This window comes from Lithobates pipiens, unplaced genomic scaffold (genome assembly GCF_037356315.1).
Source record: "Lithobates pipiens isolate NorthernLeopardFrog02 unplaced genomic scaffold, aLitPip1_a1.2 Scaffold_24, whole genome shotgun sequence".
NCBI lineage: Eukaryota > Metazoa > Chordata > Amphibia > Anura > Ranidae > Lithobates > Lithobates pipiens.
In genome coordinates, this window is record NW_027507786.1 from 24,316,339 (window position 1) to 24,332,417 (window position 16,079).

At 58.3% G+C, this 16,079-nt stretch overlaps 1 protein-coding gene across 5 annotated transcripts in view; it reads right to left on the reverse strand.

The window, feature by feature from the left end:
• The window catches only part of ABCC8 (ATP binding cassette subfamily C member 8), a 163,841-nt gene that overhangs the window by 107,255 nt on the left and 40,507 nt on the right, over positions 1-16,079 (reverse strand). For all 5 annotated transcript variants that reach the window (XM_077453709.1, XM_077453707.1, XM_077453708.1 and 2 more), the window contains exon 4: positions 6,479-6,645. In XM_077453709.1, the coding sequence (XP_077309835.1) occupies positions 6,479-6,645 (167 nt within the window). The remainder of the gene's footprint in view (positions 1-6,478; positions 6,646-16,079) is intronic.

A 16,079-nucleotide genomic window follows, 5' to 3' on the forward strand; every position in this document is an offset into this window, starting at 1 on the left:
GACCGGGGGTGGTGGGGAGATGATTGGGATGGTGAGGAGATTGATGGGATGGTGGGGAGATGATGGGGTGGTGAGGAGATGATGGGGTGGTGTGGAGATGATGGGGTCGTGGGGAGATGATGGGGTGGTGGGGAGATGATGGGGTGGTGAGAGATGATGGGGTGATGAGGAGATGATGGGGTGGTGAGATGATGGGATGGTGAGGAGATGATGGGAGGTGAGGAGATGATGGGGTGGTGAGGAGATGATGGGGTGGTGAGGGGATGATGGGGTGGTGAGGAGATGATGGGGATGGTGAGGAGATGATGGGATGGTGAAGGAGATGATGGGGTGGTGAGGGAGATGATGGGGTGGTGTGGATGATGGGGTGGTGAGGAGATGATGGGATGGTGAGGAGATGATGGGGTGGTGAGGAGATGATGGGGTGGTGAGGAGATGATGGGGTGATGAGGAGATGATGGGGTGGTGAGGGAGATGATGGGATGGTGAGGAGATGATGGTGGTGAGAATGATGGTGGTGAGGGGATGATGGGGTGGTGAGGAGATGATGGGGTGGTGAGGAGATGATGGGGTGATGAGGAGATGATGGGGTGGTGAGGAGATGATGGGGTGGTGAGGAGATGATGGGGTGATGAGATGATGGGATGGTGAGGAGATGATGGGATGGTGAGGAGATGATGGGGTGGTGAGGAGATGATGGGGTGGTGAGGAGATGATGAGGAGATGATGGGGTGGTGAGGAGATGATGGGGTGGTGGGGAGATGATGGGGTGGTGGGGAGATGATGGGGTGATGAGGAGATGATGGGATGGTGAGGAGATGATGGGATGGTGAGGAGATGATGGGGTGGTGAGGAGATGATGGGGTGGTGAGGAGATGATGGGGTGGTGAGGAGATGATGGGGTGATGAGGAGATGATGGGGATGAGGAGATGATGGGGTGGTGAGGAGATGATGGGGTGGTGAGGAGATGATGGGGTGGTGAGGAGATGATGGGGTGGTGAGGAGATGATGGGGTGGTGGGAGATGATGGGGTGGTGAGGAGATGATGGGGTGGGGAGGAGATGATGGGGTGGTGAGGAGATGATGGGGTGGTGAGGAGATGATGGGGTGGTGAGGAGATGATGGGGTGGTGAGGAGATGATGGGGTGGTGAGGAGATGATGGGGTGATGAGGGAGATGATGGGGTGGTGAGGAGATGATGGGGTGGTGAGGGAGATGATGGGGTGGTGAGGAGATGATGGGGTGGTGAGGAGATGATGGGGTGGTGAGGAGATGATGGGGTGGTGGGGAGATGATGGGGTGGTGAGGAGATGATGGGGTGGTGAGGAGATGATGGGGTGGTGAGGAGATGATGGGGTGGTGGGGAGATGATGGGGTGGTGGGAGATGATGGGGTGATGAGGGAGATGATGGGGTGGTGAGGAGATGATGGGGTGGTGAGGAGATGATGGGGTGGTGAGGAGATGATGGGGTGGTGGGGAGATGATGGGGTGAATGAGGAGATGATGGGTGGTGGGGAGATGATGGGGTGGTGGGGAGATGATGGGATGGTGAGGAGATGATGGGGTGGTGAGGAGATGATGGGGTGGTGGGGAGATGATGGGGTGGTGAGGAGATGATGGGGTGGTGAGGGAGATGATGGGGTGATGAGGAGATGATGGGGTGGTGGGGAGTGATGGGGTGGTGGGGAGATGATGGGATGGTGAGGAGATGATGGGGTGGTGAGGAGATGATGGGGTGGTGAGGAGTGATGGGGTGGTGAGGAGATGATGGGGTGGTGAGGAGATGATGGGGTGGTGAGGAGATGATGGGGTGGTGAGGAGATGATGGGGTGGTGGGGAGATGATGGGGTGATGAGGAGATGATTGGGGTGGTGGGGGAGATGATGGGGTGGTGGGGAGATGATGGGATGGTGAGGAAGATGATGGGGTGGTGGTGAGGAGCATGATGGGGTGGTGAGGAGATGATGGGGTGATGAGGAGATGATGGGATGGTGAGGAGATGATGGGGTGGTGAGAAGATGATGGGGTGGGGAGATGATGGGGTGGTGAGGAGATGATGGGGTGGTGGGGAGATGATGGGGTGGTGGGGAGATGATGGGGTGGTGAGAAGATGATGGGGTCGTGGGGAGATGATGGGGTGGTGAGGAGATGATGGGGTGGTGAGGAGATGATGGGGTCGTGGGGAGATGATGGGGTGGTGAGGAGATGATGGGGTGGTGGGGAGATGATGGGATGGTGAGGAGATGATGGGTGATGAGGAGATGATGGGATGGTGAGGAGATGATGGGGTGGTGAGGAGATGATGGGGTCGTGGGGAGATGATGGGTTGGTGAGGAGATGATGGGGTGGTGGGGAGATGATGGGGTGGTGAGGAGATGATGGGGTGGTGAGGAGATGATGGGATGGTGAGGAGATGATGGGATGGTGAGGAGATGATGGGGTCGTGGGGAGATGATGGGGGTGGGGAGATGATGGGGTGGGTGAGGAGATGATGGGATGGTGAGGAGATGATGGAGTGGTGAGGAGATGATGGGGTGGTGAGGAGATGATGGGATGGTGAGGAGATGATGGGGTGGTGAGGAGATGATGGGGTGGTGAGGAGATGATGGGGTGATGAGGAGATGATGGGGTGGTGAGGAGATGATGGGGTGGTGAGGAGATGATGGGATGGTGGGAGATGATGGGGTGGTGAGGAGATGATGGGGTGGTGAGGAATGATGGGATGGTGAGGAGATGATGGGGTCGTGGGGAGATGATGGGGTGGTGGGGAGATGATGGGGTGGTGAGGAGATGATGGGGTGGCGAGGAGATGATGGGGTGGTGAGGAGATGATGGGGAGGTGAGGGAGATGATGGGGTGGTGAGGAGATGATGGGATGGTGAGGAGATGATGGGATGGTGAGGAGATGATGGGATGGTGAGGAGATGATGGGATGGTGAGGAGATGATGGGGTGGTGAGGAGATGATGGGGTGGTGGGGAGATGATGGGATGGTGAGGGGATGATGGGGTGGTGGGGAGATGATGGGGTGGTGAGGAGATGATGGGGTGGTGAGGAGATGATGGGGTGGTGAGGAGAGGATGGGATGGTGAGGAGATGATGGGATGGTGAGGAGATGATGGGGTGGTGAGGAGAGGATGGGATGGTGAGGAGATGATGGGATGGTGAGGAGATGATGGGGTGGTGAGGAGATGATGGGATGGTGAGGAGATGATGGGATGGTGAGGAGATGATGGGGTGGTGAGGAGATGATGGGGTGGTGAGGAGATGATGGGGTGGTGAGGAGAGGATGGGATGGTGAGGAGATGATGGGATGGTGAGGAGATGATGGGATGGTGAGGAGATGATGGGATGGTGAGGAGATGATGGGGTGGTGAGGAGATGATGGGATGGTGAGGAGATGATGGGATGGTGAGGGGATGAATGGGATGGTGAGGAGATGATGGGATGGTGAGGAGGTGATGGGATGGTGAGGAGATGATGGGGTGGTGAGGAGAGGATGGGATGGTTGAGGAGATGATGGGATGGTGAGGGGATGATGGGATGGTGAGGAGATGATGGGGTGGTGAGGAGATGATGGGATGGTGAGGAGATGATGGGGTGGTGAGGAGATGATGGGATGGTGGGGAGATGATGGGGTGGTGAGGAGATGATGGGATGGTGAGGAGGTGATGGGATGGTGAGGAGATGATGGGGTGGTGAGGGAGATGATGGGATGGTGAGGGGATGATGGGGTGGTGGGGAGATGATGGGGTGGTGAGGAGATGATGGGATGGTGAGGAGATGATGGGATGGTGAGGAGATGATGGGGTGGTGAGGAGATGATGGGATGGTGAGGAGGTGATGGGATGGTGAGGAGATGATGGGTGGTGAGGAGAGGATGGGATGGTGAGGAGATGATGGGATGATGAGGAGATGATGGGGTGGTGAGGAGATGATGGGGTGGTGAGGAGATGATGGGATGGTGAGGAGATGATGGGATGGTGGGGAGATGATGGGGTGGTGAGGAGAGGATGGGATGGTGAGGAGGTGATGGGGATGGTGAGGAGATGATGGGGTGGTGAGGAGAGGATGGGATGGTGAGGAGATGATGGGGTGGTGAGGAGAGGATGGGATGGTGAGGAGATGGGGTGGTGAGGAGATGATGGGGTGGTGAGGAGAGGATGATGGGATGGTGAGGAGATGATGGAGTGGTGAGGAGATGATGGGGTGGTGAGGAGAGGATAATGGGATGGTGAGGAGATGATGGGATGGTGGGGGAGATGATGGGATGGTGGGGAGATGATGGGATGGTGAGGAGATGATGGGGTGGTGAGGAGATGATGGGGTGATGAGAAGATGATGGGGTGGTGAGGAGATGATGGGGTGGTGAGGAGATGATGGGGTGATGAGGAGATGATGGGATGGTGAGGAGATGGGGTGGTGAGGAGATGATGGGGTGGTGAGGAGATGATGGAGTGGTGAGGAGATGATGGGGTGGTGAGGAGATGATGGGATGGTGAGGAGATGATGGGGTGGTGAGGAGATGATGGGATGGTGAGGAGATGATGGGATGGTGAGGAGATGATGGGATGGTGAGGAGATGATGGGATGGTGAGGAGATGATGGAATGGTGAGGAGATGATGGAGTGGTGAGGAGATGATGGGGTGGTGAGGAGATGATGGGATGGTGAGGAGATGATGGGGTGGTGAGGAGATGATGGGATGGTGAGGAGATGATGGGGTGGTGAGGAGAGGATGGGATGGTGAGGAGATGATGGAATGGTGAGGAGATTATGGGGTGGTGAGGAGATGATGGGGTGGTGAGGAGATGATGGAGTGGTGAGGAGATGATGGGGTGATGAGGAGATGATGGGATGGTGGGGAGAGGATGGGATAGTCAGGAGATGATGGAGTGGTGAGGAGATGATGGGGTGGTGAGGAGATGATGGGATGGTGAGGAGATGATGGGATGGTGAGGAGATGATGGGATGGTGAGGAGATGATGGAGTGGTGAGGAGATGATGGGGTGGTGAGGAGATGATGGGATAGTCAGGAGATGATGGGGTGGTGAGGAGATGATGGGGTGGTGAGGAGATGATGGGGTGATGAGGAGATGATGGGATGGTGAGGAGATGATGGGGTGGTGAGGAGATGATGGGGTGGTGAGGAGATGATGGGATAGTCAGGAGATGATGGGGTGATGAGGAGATGATGGGATGGTGAGGAGATGATGGGGTGATGAGGAGATGATGGGGTGATGAGGAGATGATGGGATGGTGAGGAGATGATGGGGTGATGAGGAGATGATGGGATGGTGAGGAGATGATGGGGTGATGAGGAGATGATGGGATGGTGAGGAGATGATGGGGTGATGAGGAGATGATGGGGTGGTGAGGAGATGATGGGGTGGTGGGAGATGATGGGATGGTGAGGAGATGATGGGGTGGTGAGGAGATGATGGGGTGGTGAGGAGATGATGGAGTGGTGAGGAGATGATGGGGTGGTGAGGAGATGATGGGATGGTGAGGAGATGATGGAGTGGTGAGGAGATGATGGGGTGATGAGGAGATGATGGGGTGATGAGGAGATGATGGGATGGTGAGGAGATGATGGGGTGATGAGGAGATGATGGGGTGGTGGGGAGAGGATGGGATAGTCAGGAGATGATGGGGTGGTGAGGAGATGATGGGATGGTGAGGAGATGATGGGGTGATGAGGAGATGATGGGGTGGTGGGGAGAGGATGGGATAGTCAGGAGATGATGGAGTGGTGAGGAGATGATGGGGTGGTGAGGAGATGATGGGATGGTGAGGAGATGATGGGATGGTGAGGAGATGATGGGATGGTGAGGAGATGATGGAGTGGTGAGGAGATGATGGGGTGGTGAGGAGATGATGGGATAGTCAGGAGATGATGGGGTGGTGAGGAGATGATGGGGTGATGAGGAGATGATGGGATGGTGAGGAGATGATGGAGTGGTGAGGAGATGATGGGGTGGTGAGGAGATGATGGGATAGTCAGGAGATGATGGGGTGGTGAGGAGATGATGGGGTGATGAGGAGATGATGGGATGGTGAGGAGATGATGGGGTGGTGAGGAGATGATGGGGTGGTGGGGAGAGGATGGGATAGTCAGGAGATGATGGGGTGGTGAGGAGATGATGGGGTGATGAGGAGATGATGGGATGGTGAGGAGATGATGGAGTGGTGAGGAGATGATGGGGTGGTGAGGAGATGATGGGATAGTCAGGAGATGATGGGGTGATGAGGAGATGATGGGGTGATGAGGAGATGATGGGATGGTGAGGAGATGATGGGGTGGTGAGGAGATGATGGGGTGGTGGGGAGAGGATGGGATAGTCAGGAGATGATGGGATTGAAGTGGTGAGTTTTCCCCACCAGTATTCACAGTTCTTCCACTATTACGGACACATTGGATGATGTCACCCTCCTCACTTCCTGTATAAATGGTAGAGGAAGGATATTCAGGACTCACCCGCACTCTGATGACATTAATCTCCACCGCTAAGAGCATCCCATAGAAAATGGCCAATAATCCGGTCAGACAGAAGCGCAGCTGAAGAAAACAGACGCCATTGTCCCAGAACTTGACAAACTTGATGGTTTTGGTGATGAAGGCCAAAGCCCAATAGACGAGGAGAGCTGCGGGAGAGAAGAGGAGAACGGAGTGACATCCGCCATTGTCCTGGTGCCGGGAATACAACACACAGGGAGATATATCTCCAATTTACTAACAATAGTCTTGAATGCCCTGTGTGAGTGTGGCGGTATCCTCGGGGGAGGGGTGACGATGGTGAAATGTATTTTTATTCGTGGTGGTTCTGCCAGGAAGTGACTGTAAAACGGTTTTATTGAAAAGCTACAAATCATTCATCTGGAAATTGTGACGACGGTTCAGGGTGGGGGGCGGTAATTGGTTTTGTTAGCTGAGCCATTAGCAGCAGATGGACTGGATCTCGCGGATTCCCCGCATCAGCGCAACTTCTCCTCGAACGTTAACGAGGATTTAATGGGAGAGTAATGAGGAGATGCCACCGGCAGAGAAGTCACTACCAGGTCCGCCCCGGGGGTTATATACTGCCCCTCAGGATCTCATAACTGAGGAACAATAATGTGACGATGATTTGTACCATGCAACCAGATCCAGATTACATAACGTCATAGAGTATATGGGGGAGACAGAGGCGGGGGCCATAGAGTATATGGGGGAGACAGAGGCGGGGGCCATAGAGTATATGGGGGAGACAGAGGCGGGGCCATAGAGTATATGGGGGAGACAGAGGCGGGGCCATAGAGTATATGGGGGAGACAGAGGCGGGGGCCATAGAGTCAGGGAGGGGGGCAAAGGACCTATTGCTATCCCTGGGCTCAGGAGGTTGAAGGGTGTGGAAGGGAACACTGTTCATGGGCCCTGGACATCAAATTGTAATGAGGGGGCTGCTGTCTTTGGGGCCAGGAGGTTTCCAACGTACGTACAGGGGGGCTTCTGTTAGTGGGCCCTGGGAGTCAGGGGGTAGAGAGGAGGCCACTGTTCATGGGCCCAGCAAGTCAGAGGTTGGAGAGGGGGGGGGTCACTGTTCATGGGCCCTGGAAGTCAGACGGTGGAGAGGGGGGGCCACTGTTCATGGGCCCTGGAAGTCAGAGGTTGGAGAGGGGGGTCACTGTTCATGGGCCCTGGAAGTCAGAGGTTGGAGAGGGGGGTCACTGTTCATGGGCCCTGGAAGTCAGAGGTTGGAGAGGGGGGTCACTGTTCATGGGCCCTGGAAGTCAGAGGTTGGAGAGGGGGGTCACTGTTCATGGGCCCTGGAAGTCAGAGGTTGGAGAGGGGGGTCACTGTTCATGGGCCCTGGAAGTCAGAGGTTGGAGAGGGGGGGGTCACTGTTCATGGTCCTTGGAAGTCAGACGGTGGAGAGGGGGGTCACTGTTCATGGGCCCAGCAAGTCAGAGGTTGGAGAGGGGGGGGTCACTGTTCATGGTCCTTGGAAGTCAGACGGTGGAGAGGGGGGGGCACTGTTCATGGGCCCTGGAAGTCAGAAGTTGGAGAGGGGGACACTGTTCATGGGCCCTGGAAGTCAGAGGGTGGAGAGGGGGGTCACTGTTCATGGGCCCTGGAAGTCAGAGGGTGGAGAGGGGGGGCCACTGTTCAGGGGCCCAGCAAGTCAGACGGTGGAGAGGGGGGTCACTGTTCATGGGCCCAGCAAGTCAGAGGGTGGAGAGGGGGGGCCACTGTTCATGGTCCCTGGAAGTCAGAGGTTGGAGAGGGGGGTCATTGTTCATGGGCCCTGGAAGTCAAACGGTGGAGAGGGGGGGGCCACTGTTCATGGGCCCTGGAAGTCAGAGGGTGGAGAGGGGGGGCCACTGTTCAGGAGCCCAGCAAGTCAGAGGGTGGAGAGGGGGGTCACTGTTCATGGGCCCTGGAAGTCAGAGGTTGGAGAGGGGGGTCACTGTTCATGGGCCCTGGAAGTCAAACGGTGGAGAGGGGGGGGCACTGTTCATGGTCCCTGGAAGTCAGAGGTTGGAGAGGGGGGTCATTGTTCATGGGCCCTGGAAGTCAAACGGTGGAGAGGGGGGGGCACTGTTCAGGGGCCCTGGAAGTCAGACGGTGGAGAGGGGGGTCACTGTTCATGGGCCTTGGAAGTCAGACGGTGGAGAGGGGGGTCACTGTTCATGGGCCCTGGAAGTCAGAGGGTGGAGAGGGGGGTCACTGTTCATGGGCCTTGGAAGTCAGACGGTGGAGAGGGGGGTCACTGTTCATGGGCCCTGGAAGTCAGAGGGTGGAGAGGGGGGTCACTGTTCATGGGCCTTGGAAGTCAGACGGTGGAGAGGGGGGTCACTGTTCATGGGCCCTGGAAGTCAGAGGGTGGAGAGGGGGGGCCACTGTTCATGGGCCCTGGAAGTCAGACGGTGGAGAGGGGGGGGTCACTGTTCATGGGCCCTGGAAGTCAGACGGTGGAGAGGGGGGTCACTGTTCATGGGCCCTGGAAGTCAGAGGGTGGAGAGGGGGGGCCACTGTTCAGGGGCCCAGCAAGTCAGACGGTGGAGAGGGGGGTCACTGTTCATGGGCCCTGGAAGTCAGAGGGTGGAGAGGGGGGGCCACTGTTCATGGGCCCAGCAAGTCAGAGGTTGGAGAGGGGGGTCACTGTTCATGGTCCCTGGAAGTCAGACGGTGGAGAGGGGGGTCACTGTTCATGGGCCCTGGAAGTCAGAGGTTGGAGAGGGGGGGTCACTGTTCATGGTCCCTGGAAGTCAGACGGTGGAGAGGGGGGGCCACTGTTCATGGGCCCAGCAAGTCAGAGGTTGGAGAGGGGGGGTCACTGTTCATGGGCCCTGGAAGTCAGAAGTTGGAGAGGGGGACACTGTTCATGGGCCCTGGAAGTCAGAGGGTGGAGAGGAGGGTCACTGTTCATGGGCCCTGGAAGTCAGAGGGTGGAGAGGGGGGTCACTGTTCATGGGCCCTGGAAGTCAGACGGTGGAGAGGGGGGGCCACTGTTCATGGGCCTTGGAAGTCAGAGGGTGGAGAGGGGGGTCACTGTTCATGGGCCCTGGAAGTCAGAGGTTGGAGAGGGGGGTCACTGTTCATGGGCCCTGGAAGTCAGAGGTTGGAGAGGGGGGTCACTGTTCATGGGCCCTGGAAGTCAGAGGTTGGAGAGGGGGGGGTCACTGTTCATGGTCCTTGGAAGTCAGACGGTGGAGAGGGGGGTCACTGTTCATGGGCCCAGCAAGTCAGAGGTTGGAGAGGGGGGGGTCACTGTTCATGGTCCTTGGAAGTCAGACGGTGGAGAGGGGGGGGCACTGTTCATGGGCCCTGGAAGTCAGAAGTTGGAGAGGGGGACACTGTTCATGGGCCCTGGAAGTCAGAGGGTGGAGAGGGGGGTCACTGTTCATGGGCCCTGGAAGTCAGAGGGTGGAGAGGGGGGGCCACTGTTCAGGGGCCCAGCAAGTCAGACGGTGGAGAGGGGGGTCACTGTTCATGGGCCCAGCAAGTCAGAGGGTGGAGAGGGGGGGCCACTGTTCATGGTCCCTGGAAGTCAGAGGTTGGAGAGGGGGGTCATTGTTCATGGGCCCTGGAAGTCAAACGGTGGAGAGGGGGGGGGCCACTGTTCATGGGCCCTGGAAGTCAGAGGGTGGAGAGGGGGGGCCACTGTTCAGGGGCCCAGCAAGTCAGAGGGTGGAGAGGGGGGTCACTGTTCATGGGCCCTGGAAGTCAGAGGTTGGAGAGGGGGGTCACTGTTCATGGGCCCTGGAAGTCAAACGGTGGAGAGGGGGGGGCACTGTTCATGGTCCCTGGAAGTCAGAGGTTGGAGAGGGGGGTCATTGTTCATGGGCCCTGGAAGTCAAACGGTGGAGAGGGGGGGGCACTGTTCAGGGGCCCTGGAAGTCAGACGGTGGAGAGGGGGGTCACTGTTCATGGGCCTTGGAAGTCAGACGGTGGAGAGGGGGGTCACTGTTCATGGGCCCTGGAAGTCAGAGGGTGGAGAGGGGGGGCCACTGTTCATGGGCCCTGGAAGTCAGACGGTGGAGAGGGGGGGCCACTGTTCATGGGCCCTGGAAGTCAGACGGTGGAGAGGGGGGTCACTGTTCATGGGCCCTGGAAGTCAGAGGGTGGAGAGGGGGGGCCACTGTTCAGGGGCCCAGCAAGTCAGACGGTGGAGAGGGGGGTCACTGTTCATGGGCCCTGGAAGTCAGAGGGTGGAGAGGGGGGGCCACTGTTCATGGGCCCAGCAAGTCAGAGGTTGGAGAGGGGGGTCACTGTTCATGGTCCCTGGAAGTCAGACGGTGGAGAGGGGGGTCACTGTTCATGGGCCCTGGAAGTCAGAGGTTGGAGAGGGGGGGTCACTGTTCATGGTCCCTGGAAGTCAGAGGTTGGAGAGGGGGGTCACTGTTCATGGGCCCAGCAAGTCAGAGGTTGGAGAGGGGGGGTCACTGTTCATGGGCCCTGGAAGTCAGAGGGTGGAGAGGAGGGTCACTGTTCATGGGCCCTGGAAGTCAGAGGGTGGAGAGGGGGGTCACTGTTCATGGGCCCTGGAAGTCAGACGGTGGAGAGGGGGGTCACTGTTCATGGGACCTGGAAGTCAGAGGGTGGAGAGGGGGGGTCACTGTTCATGGGACCTGGAAGTCAAACGGTGGAGAGGGGGGGTCACTGTTCATGGGCCTTGTAAGTCAGAGGGTGGAGAGGGGGGGGTCACTGTTCATGGGCCCTGGAAGTCAAACGGTGGAGAGGGGGGGTCACTGTTCATGGGCCCTGGAAGTCAGACGGTGGAGAGGGGGGGCCACTGTTCATGGGCCTTGGAAGTCAGACGGTGGAGAGGGGGGTCACTGTTCATGGGACCTGGAAGTCAGACGGTGGAGAGGGGGGGCCACTGTTCATGGGCCCTGGAAGTCAAACGGTGGAGAGGGGGGGTCACTGTTCATGGGCCCTGGAAGTCAGACGGTGGAGAGGGGGACACTGTTCATGGGCCTTGGAAGTCAGACGGTGGAGAGGGGGACACTGTTCTTGGGCCCTGGGAGTCAGAGGGTGGAGAGGGGGGGGGGCACTGTTCATGGGCCTTGGAAGTCAGAGGGTGGAGAGGGGGGGGCACTGTTCATGGGCCCTGGAAGTCAGAGGTTGGAGAGGGGGGTCATTGTTCATGGGCCCTGGAAGTCAGAGGGTGGAGAGGAGGGTCACTGTTCATGGTCCCTGGAAGTCAGACGGTGGAGAGGGGGGTCACTGTTCATGGGCCCTGGAAGTCAGAGGGTGGAGAGGGGGGGCCACTGTTCAGGGGCCCAGCAAGTCAGAGGGTGGAGAGGGGGGTCACTGTTCATGGGCCCTGGAAGTCAGAGGGTGGAGAGGGGGGGCCACTGTTCATGGGCCCTGGAAGTCAGACGGTGGAGAGGGGGGTCACTGTTCATGGGCCCTGGAAGTCAGAGGTTGGAGAGGGGGGTCATTGTTCATGGGCCCTGGAAGTCAAACGGTGGAGAGGGGGGTCACTGTTCATGGGCCTTGGAAGTCAGACGGTGGAGAGGGGGGTCACTGTTCATGGGCCCTGGAAGTCAGAGGGTGGAGAGGGGGGGCCACTGTTCAGGGGCCCAGCAAGTCAGACGGTGGAGAGGGGGGTCACTGTTCATGGGCCCTGGAAGTCAGAGGTTGGAGAGGGGGGTCATTGTTCATGGGCCCTGGAAGTCAGACGGTGGAGAGGGGGGTCACTGTTCATGGGCCTTGGAAGTCAGACGGTGGAGAGGGGGGTCACTGTTCATGGGCCTTGGAAGTCAGACGGTGGAGAGGGGGGTCACTGTTCATGGGCCTTGGAAGTCAGACGGTGGAGAGGGGGGTCACTGTTCATGGGCCCTGGAAGTCAGAGGGTGGAGAGGGGGGGCCACTGTTCATGGGCCCAGCAAGTCAGAGGTTGGAGAGGGGGGGTCACTGTTCATGGGCCCTGGAAGTCAGAGGGTGGAGAGGGGGGGTCACTGTTCATGGGCCCTGGAAGTCAGACGGTGGAGAGGGGGGTCACTGTTCATGGGCCCTGGAAGTCAGAGGTTGGAGAGGGGGGTCATTGTTCATGGGCCCTGGAAGTCAAACGGTGGAGAGGGGGGGGCACTGTTCAGGGGCCTTGGAAGTCAGACGGTGGAGAGGGGGGTCACTGTTCATGGGCCTTGGAAGTCAGAGGGTGGAGAGGGGGGGTCACTGTTCATGGGCCCTGGAAGTCAGACGGTGGAGAGGGGGGTCACTGTTCATGGGCCCTGGAAGTCAGAGGTTGGAGAGGGGGGTCATTGTTCATGGGCCCTGGAAGTCAAACGGTGGAGAGGGGGGGGCACTGTTCAGGGGCCTTGGAAGTCAGACGGTGGAGAGGGGGACACTGTTCATGGGCCCTGGAAGTCAGACGGTGGAGAGGGGGGTCACTGTTCATGGGCCTTGGAAGTCAGACGGTGGAGAGGGGGGTCACTGTTCAGGGGCCCAGCAAGTCAGACGGTGGAGAGGGGGGTCACTGTTCATGGGCCCTGGAAGTCAGAGGGTGGAGAGGGGGGGTCACTGTTCATGGGCCCTGGAAGTCAGAGGGTGGAGAGGGGGGGCCACTGTTCAGGGGCCCAGCAAGTCAGACGGTGGAGAGGGGGGTCACTGTTCATGGGCCCTGGAAGTCAGAGGGTGGAGAGGGGGGGTCACTGTTCTTGGGCCCTGGAAGTCATAGGTTGGAGAGGGGGGTCATTGTTCATGGGCCCTGGAAGTCAAACGGTGGAGAGGGGGGGGCACTGTTCAGGGGCCCTGGAAGTCAGACGGTGGAGAGGGGGGTCACTGTTCATGGGCCTTGGAAGTCAGAGGGTGGAGAGGGGGGGTCACTGTTCATGGGCCCTGGAAGTCAGAGGGTGGAGAGGGGAACACTGTTCTTGGGCCTTGGAAGTCAGAGGGTGGAGAGGGGGGACACTGTTCTTGGGCCCTGTAAGTCAGAGGGTGGAGAGGGGGGTCACTGTTCATGGGACCTGGAAGTCAGAGGTTGGAGAGGGGGGGTCACTGTTCATGGGACCTGGAAGTCAGAGGTTGGAGAGGGGGGGTCACTGTTCATGGGCCCTGGAAGTCAGAGGGTGGAGAGGGGGGTCACTGTTCATGGGCCCTGGAAGTCAGAAGTTGGAGAGGGGGGTCACTGTTCATGGGCCCTGGAAGTCAGACGGTGGAGAGGGGGACACTGTTCATGGGCCTTGGAAGTCAGATGGTGGAGAGGGGGGGTCACTGTTCATGGGCCCTGGAAGTCAGAGGTTGGAGAGGGGGGTCATTGTTCATGGGCCCTGGAAGTCAAACGGTGGAGAGGGGGGGGCACTGTTCAGGGGCCTTGGAAGTCAGACGGTGGAGAGGGGGGTCACTGTTCATGGGCCTTGGAAGTCAGACGGTGGAGAGGGGGGTCACTGTTCATGGGCCTTGGAAGTCAGAGGGTGGAGAGGGGGGGTCACTGTTCATGGGCCCTGGAAGTCAGAGGGTGGAGAGGGGAACACTGTTCTTGGGCCTTGGAAGTCAGAGGGTGGAGAGGGGGGACACTGTTCTTGGGCCCTGTAAGTCAGAGGGTGGAGAGGGGGGTCACTGTTCATGGGACCTGGAAGTCAGAGGTTGGAGAGGGGGGGTCACTGTTCATGGGACCTGGAAGTCAGAGGTTGGAGAGGGGGGGTCACTGTTCATGGGCCCTGGAAGTCAGAGGGTGGAGAGGGGGGTCACTGTTCATGGGCCCTGGAAGTCAGAAGTTGGAGAGGGGGGTCACTGTTCATGGGCCCTGGAAGTCAGAGGGTGGAGAGGGGGGTCACTGTTCATGGGCCCTGGAAGTCAGAGGTTGGAGAGGGGGGTCACTGTTCATGGGCCCTGGAAGTCAGAGGTTGGAGAGGGGGGTCACTGTTCATGGGCCCTGGAAGTCAGAGGTTGGAGAGGGAGGTCACTGTTCTTGGGCCCTGGAAGTCAGAGGGTGGAGAGGGGGGTCACTGTTCATGGGCCCTGGAAGTCAGAGGTTGGAGAGGGGGGTCACTGTTCATGGGCCCTGGAAGTCAGAGGTTGGAGAGGGAGGTCACTGTTCTTGGGCCCTGGAAGTCAGAGGGTGGAGAGGGGGGGCCACTGTTCATGGGCCCTGGAAGTCAGAGGGTGGAGAGGGGGGGGCACTGTTCATGGGCCCTGGAAGTCAGAGGGTGGAGAGGGGGGGGTCACTGTTCATGGGCCCTGGAAGTCAGAGGGTGGAGAGGGGGGGCCACTGTTCAGGGGCCCAGCAAGTCAGAGGGTGGAGAGGGAGGTCACTGTTCATGGGCCCTGGAAGTCAGAGGGTGGAGAGGGGGGCACTGTTCATGGGCCCTGGAAGTCAGAGGTTGGAGAGGGGGGGCCACTGTTCAGGGGCCCAGCAAGTCAGAGGGTGGAGAGGGGGCCACTGTTCAGGGGCCCAGCAAGTCAGATGGTGGAGAGGGGGCCACTGTTCATGGGTCCAGGATATCAAATGGAAGAAAGGAGGCTTCCATCCTTGAGCCCAGAAGGTTTGAGGGTGCAGAGGGGGACAAGGCTCTTGGGCCCAGGATATCACATGGTCTGCAGTCCTTGGGATCAGGAGGTATGAGGGTACAGAGGAGGGCACTATCCTGGGCCTAGGAGGTAAGAGAGTGGAGAGGTCCACCAGCATGACTAATCCACCCCCCACCATGCCAGCTATTTGTGGCTATTGCTTTCCATACATCATAATGGAGAATTCCATTCTTCACCTCTGATTTGCTGGATGGGCCTCCAGGTCCAGGAGGATAGTGGAAAAAAATGCTACTAGTGAGCAACCAATGGATGAAAAGAGCCCGGCCCGTGCCGTGTTCAGTATTTGGGGGGCATTTAGTCCGTGTAACTCCCCTCAGCTGCAGTGCATTATCCACACAATGCTCTGAAGTCGGATATGGAGATGCTGGGGGGGGGGGGGGGGCGCTATGTGTAGATTACCCCGGGACACTGACCCCCCCCACAGACCAGAGAACGGGATTTATTTAATTCCTGTTGATTGAAGTCGGAGCCGCCATCCCCGCCGGAGATCGGAGCAGGAAATGAGATTGTTATCAGCCTATTAAAAATGGATGACATCATTATCCGTCTAACCTCTGAGATGAGCGGCCCCTATGGAGGCAATTCATAGAATGGCTGAAGATGAATTGTCTGCTCATTAATGGAACAACAAATAATATATGAGAGCAGCTTGGCGAGATCCCCCACCGCGTGCGACTCTCAGAGATGGGGCTGCCCACAGACCACCAACACTGACCACATGCTGGAGAATGAGCCAAGAGAGGAAGAGAGGAAGAGAGGAGCGCACTCCGAGGTTCCCACAGAAATGGGGAGTAAAGGGACAACCTGGCTGAGAGGTCAGATGGACGGCTCATATCTATGGACTGGGATGTGCATCCGCCGTGACCAGGAGACCTTCAATGTCAGGACTCCCGACTGTCCCTCAATGTCATGGCTCCCGACTGTCCCTCAATGTCATGGCTCCCGACTGTCCCTCAATGTCATGGCTCCCGACTGTCCCTCAATGTCATGGCTCCCGACTGTCCCTCAATGTCATGACTCCCGACTGTCCCTCAATGTCATGGCTACCGACTGTCCCTCA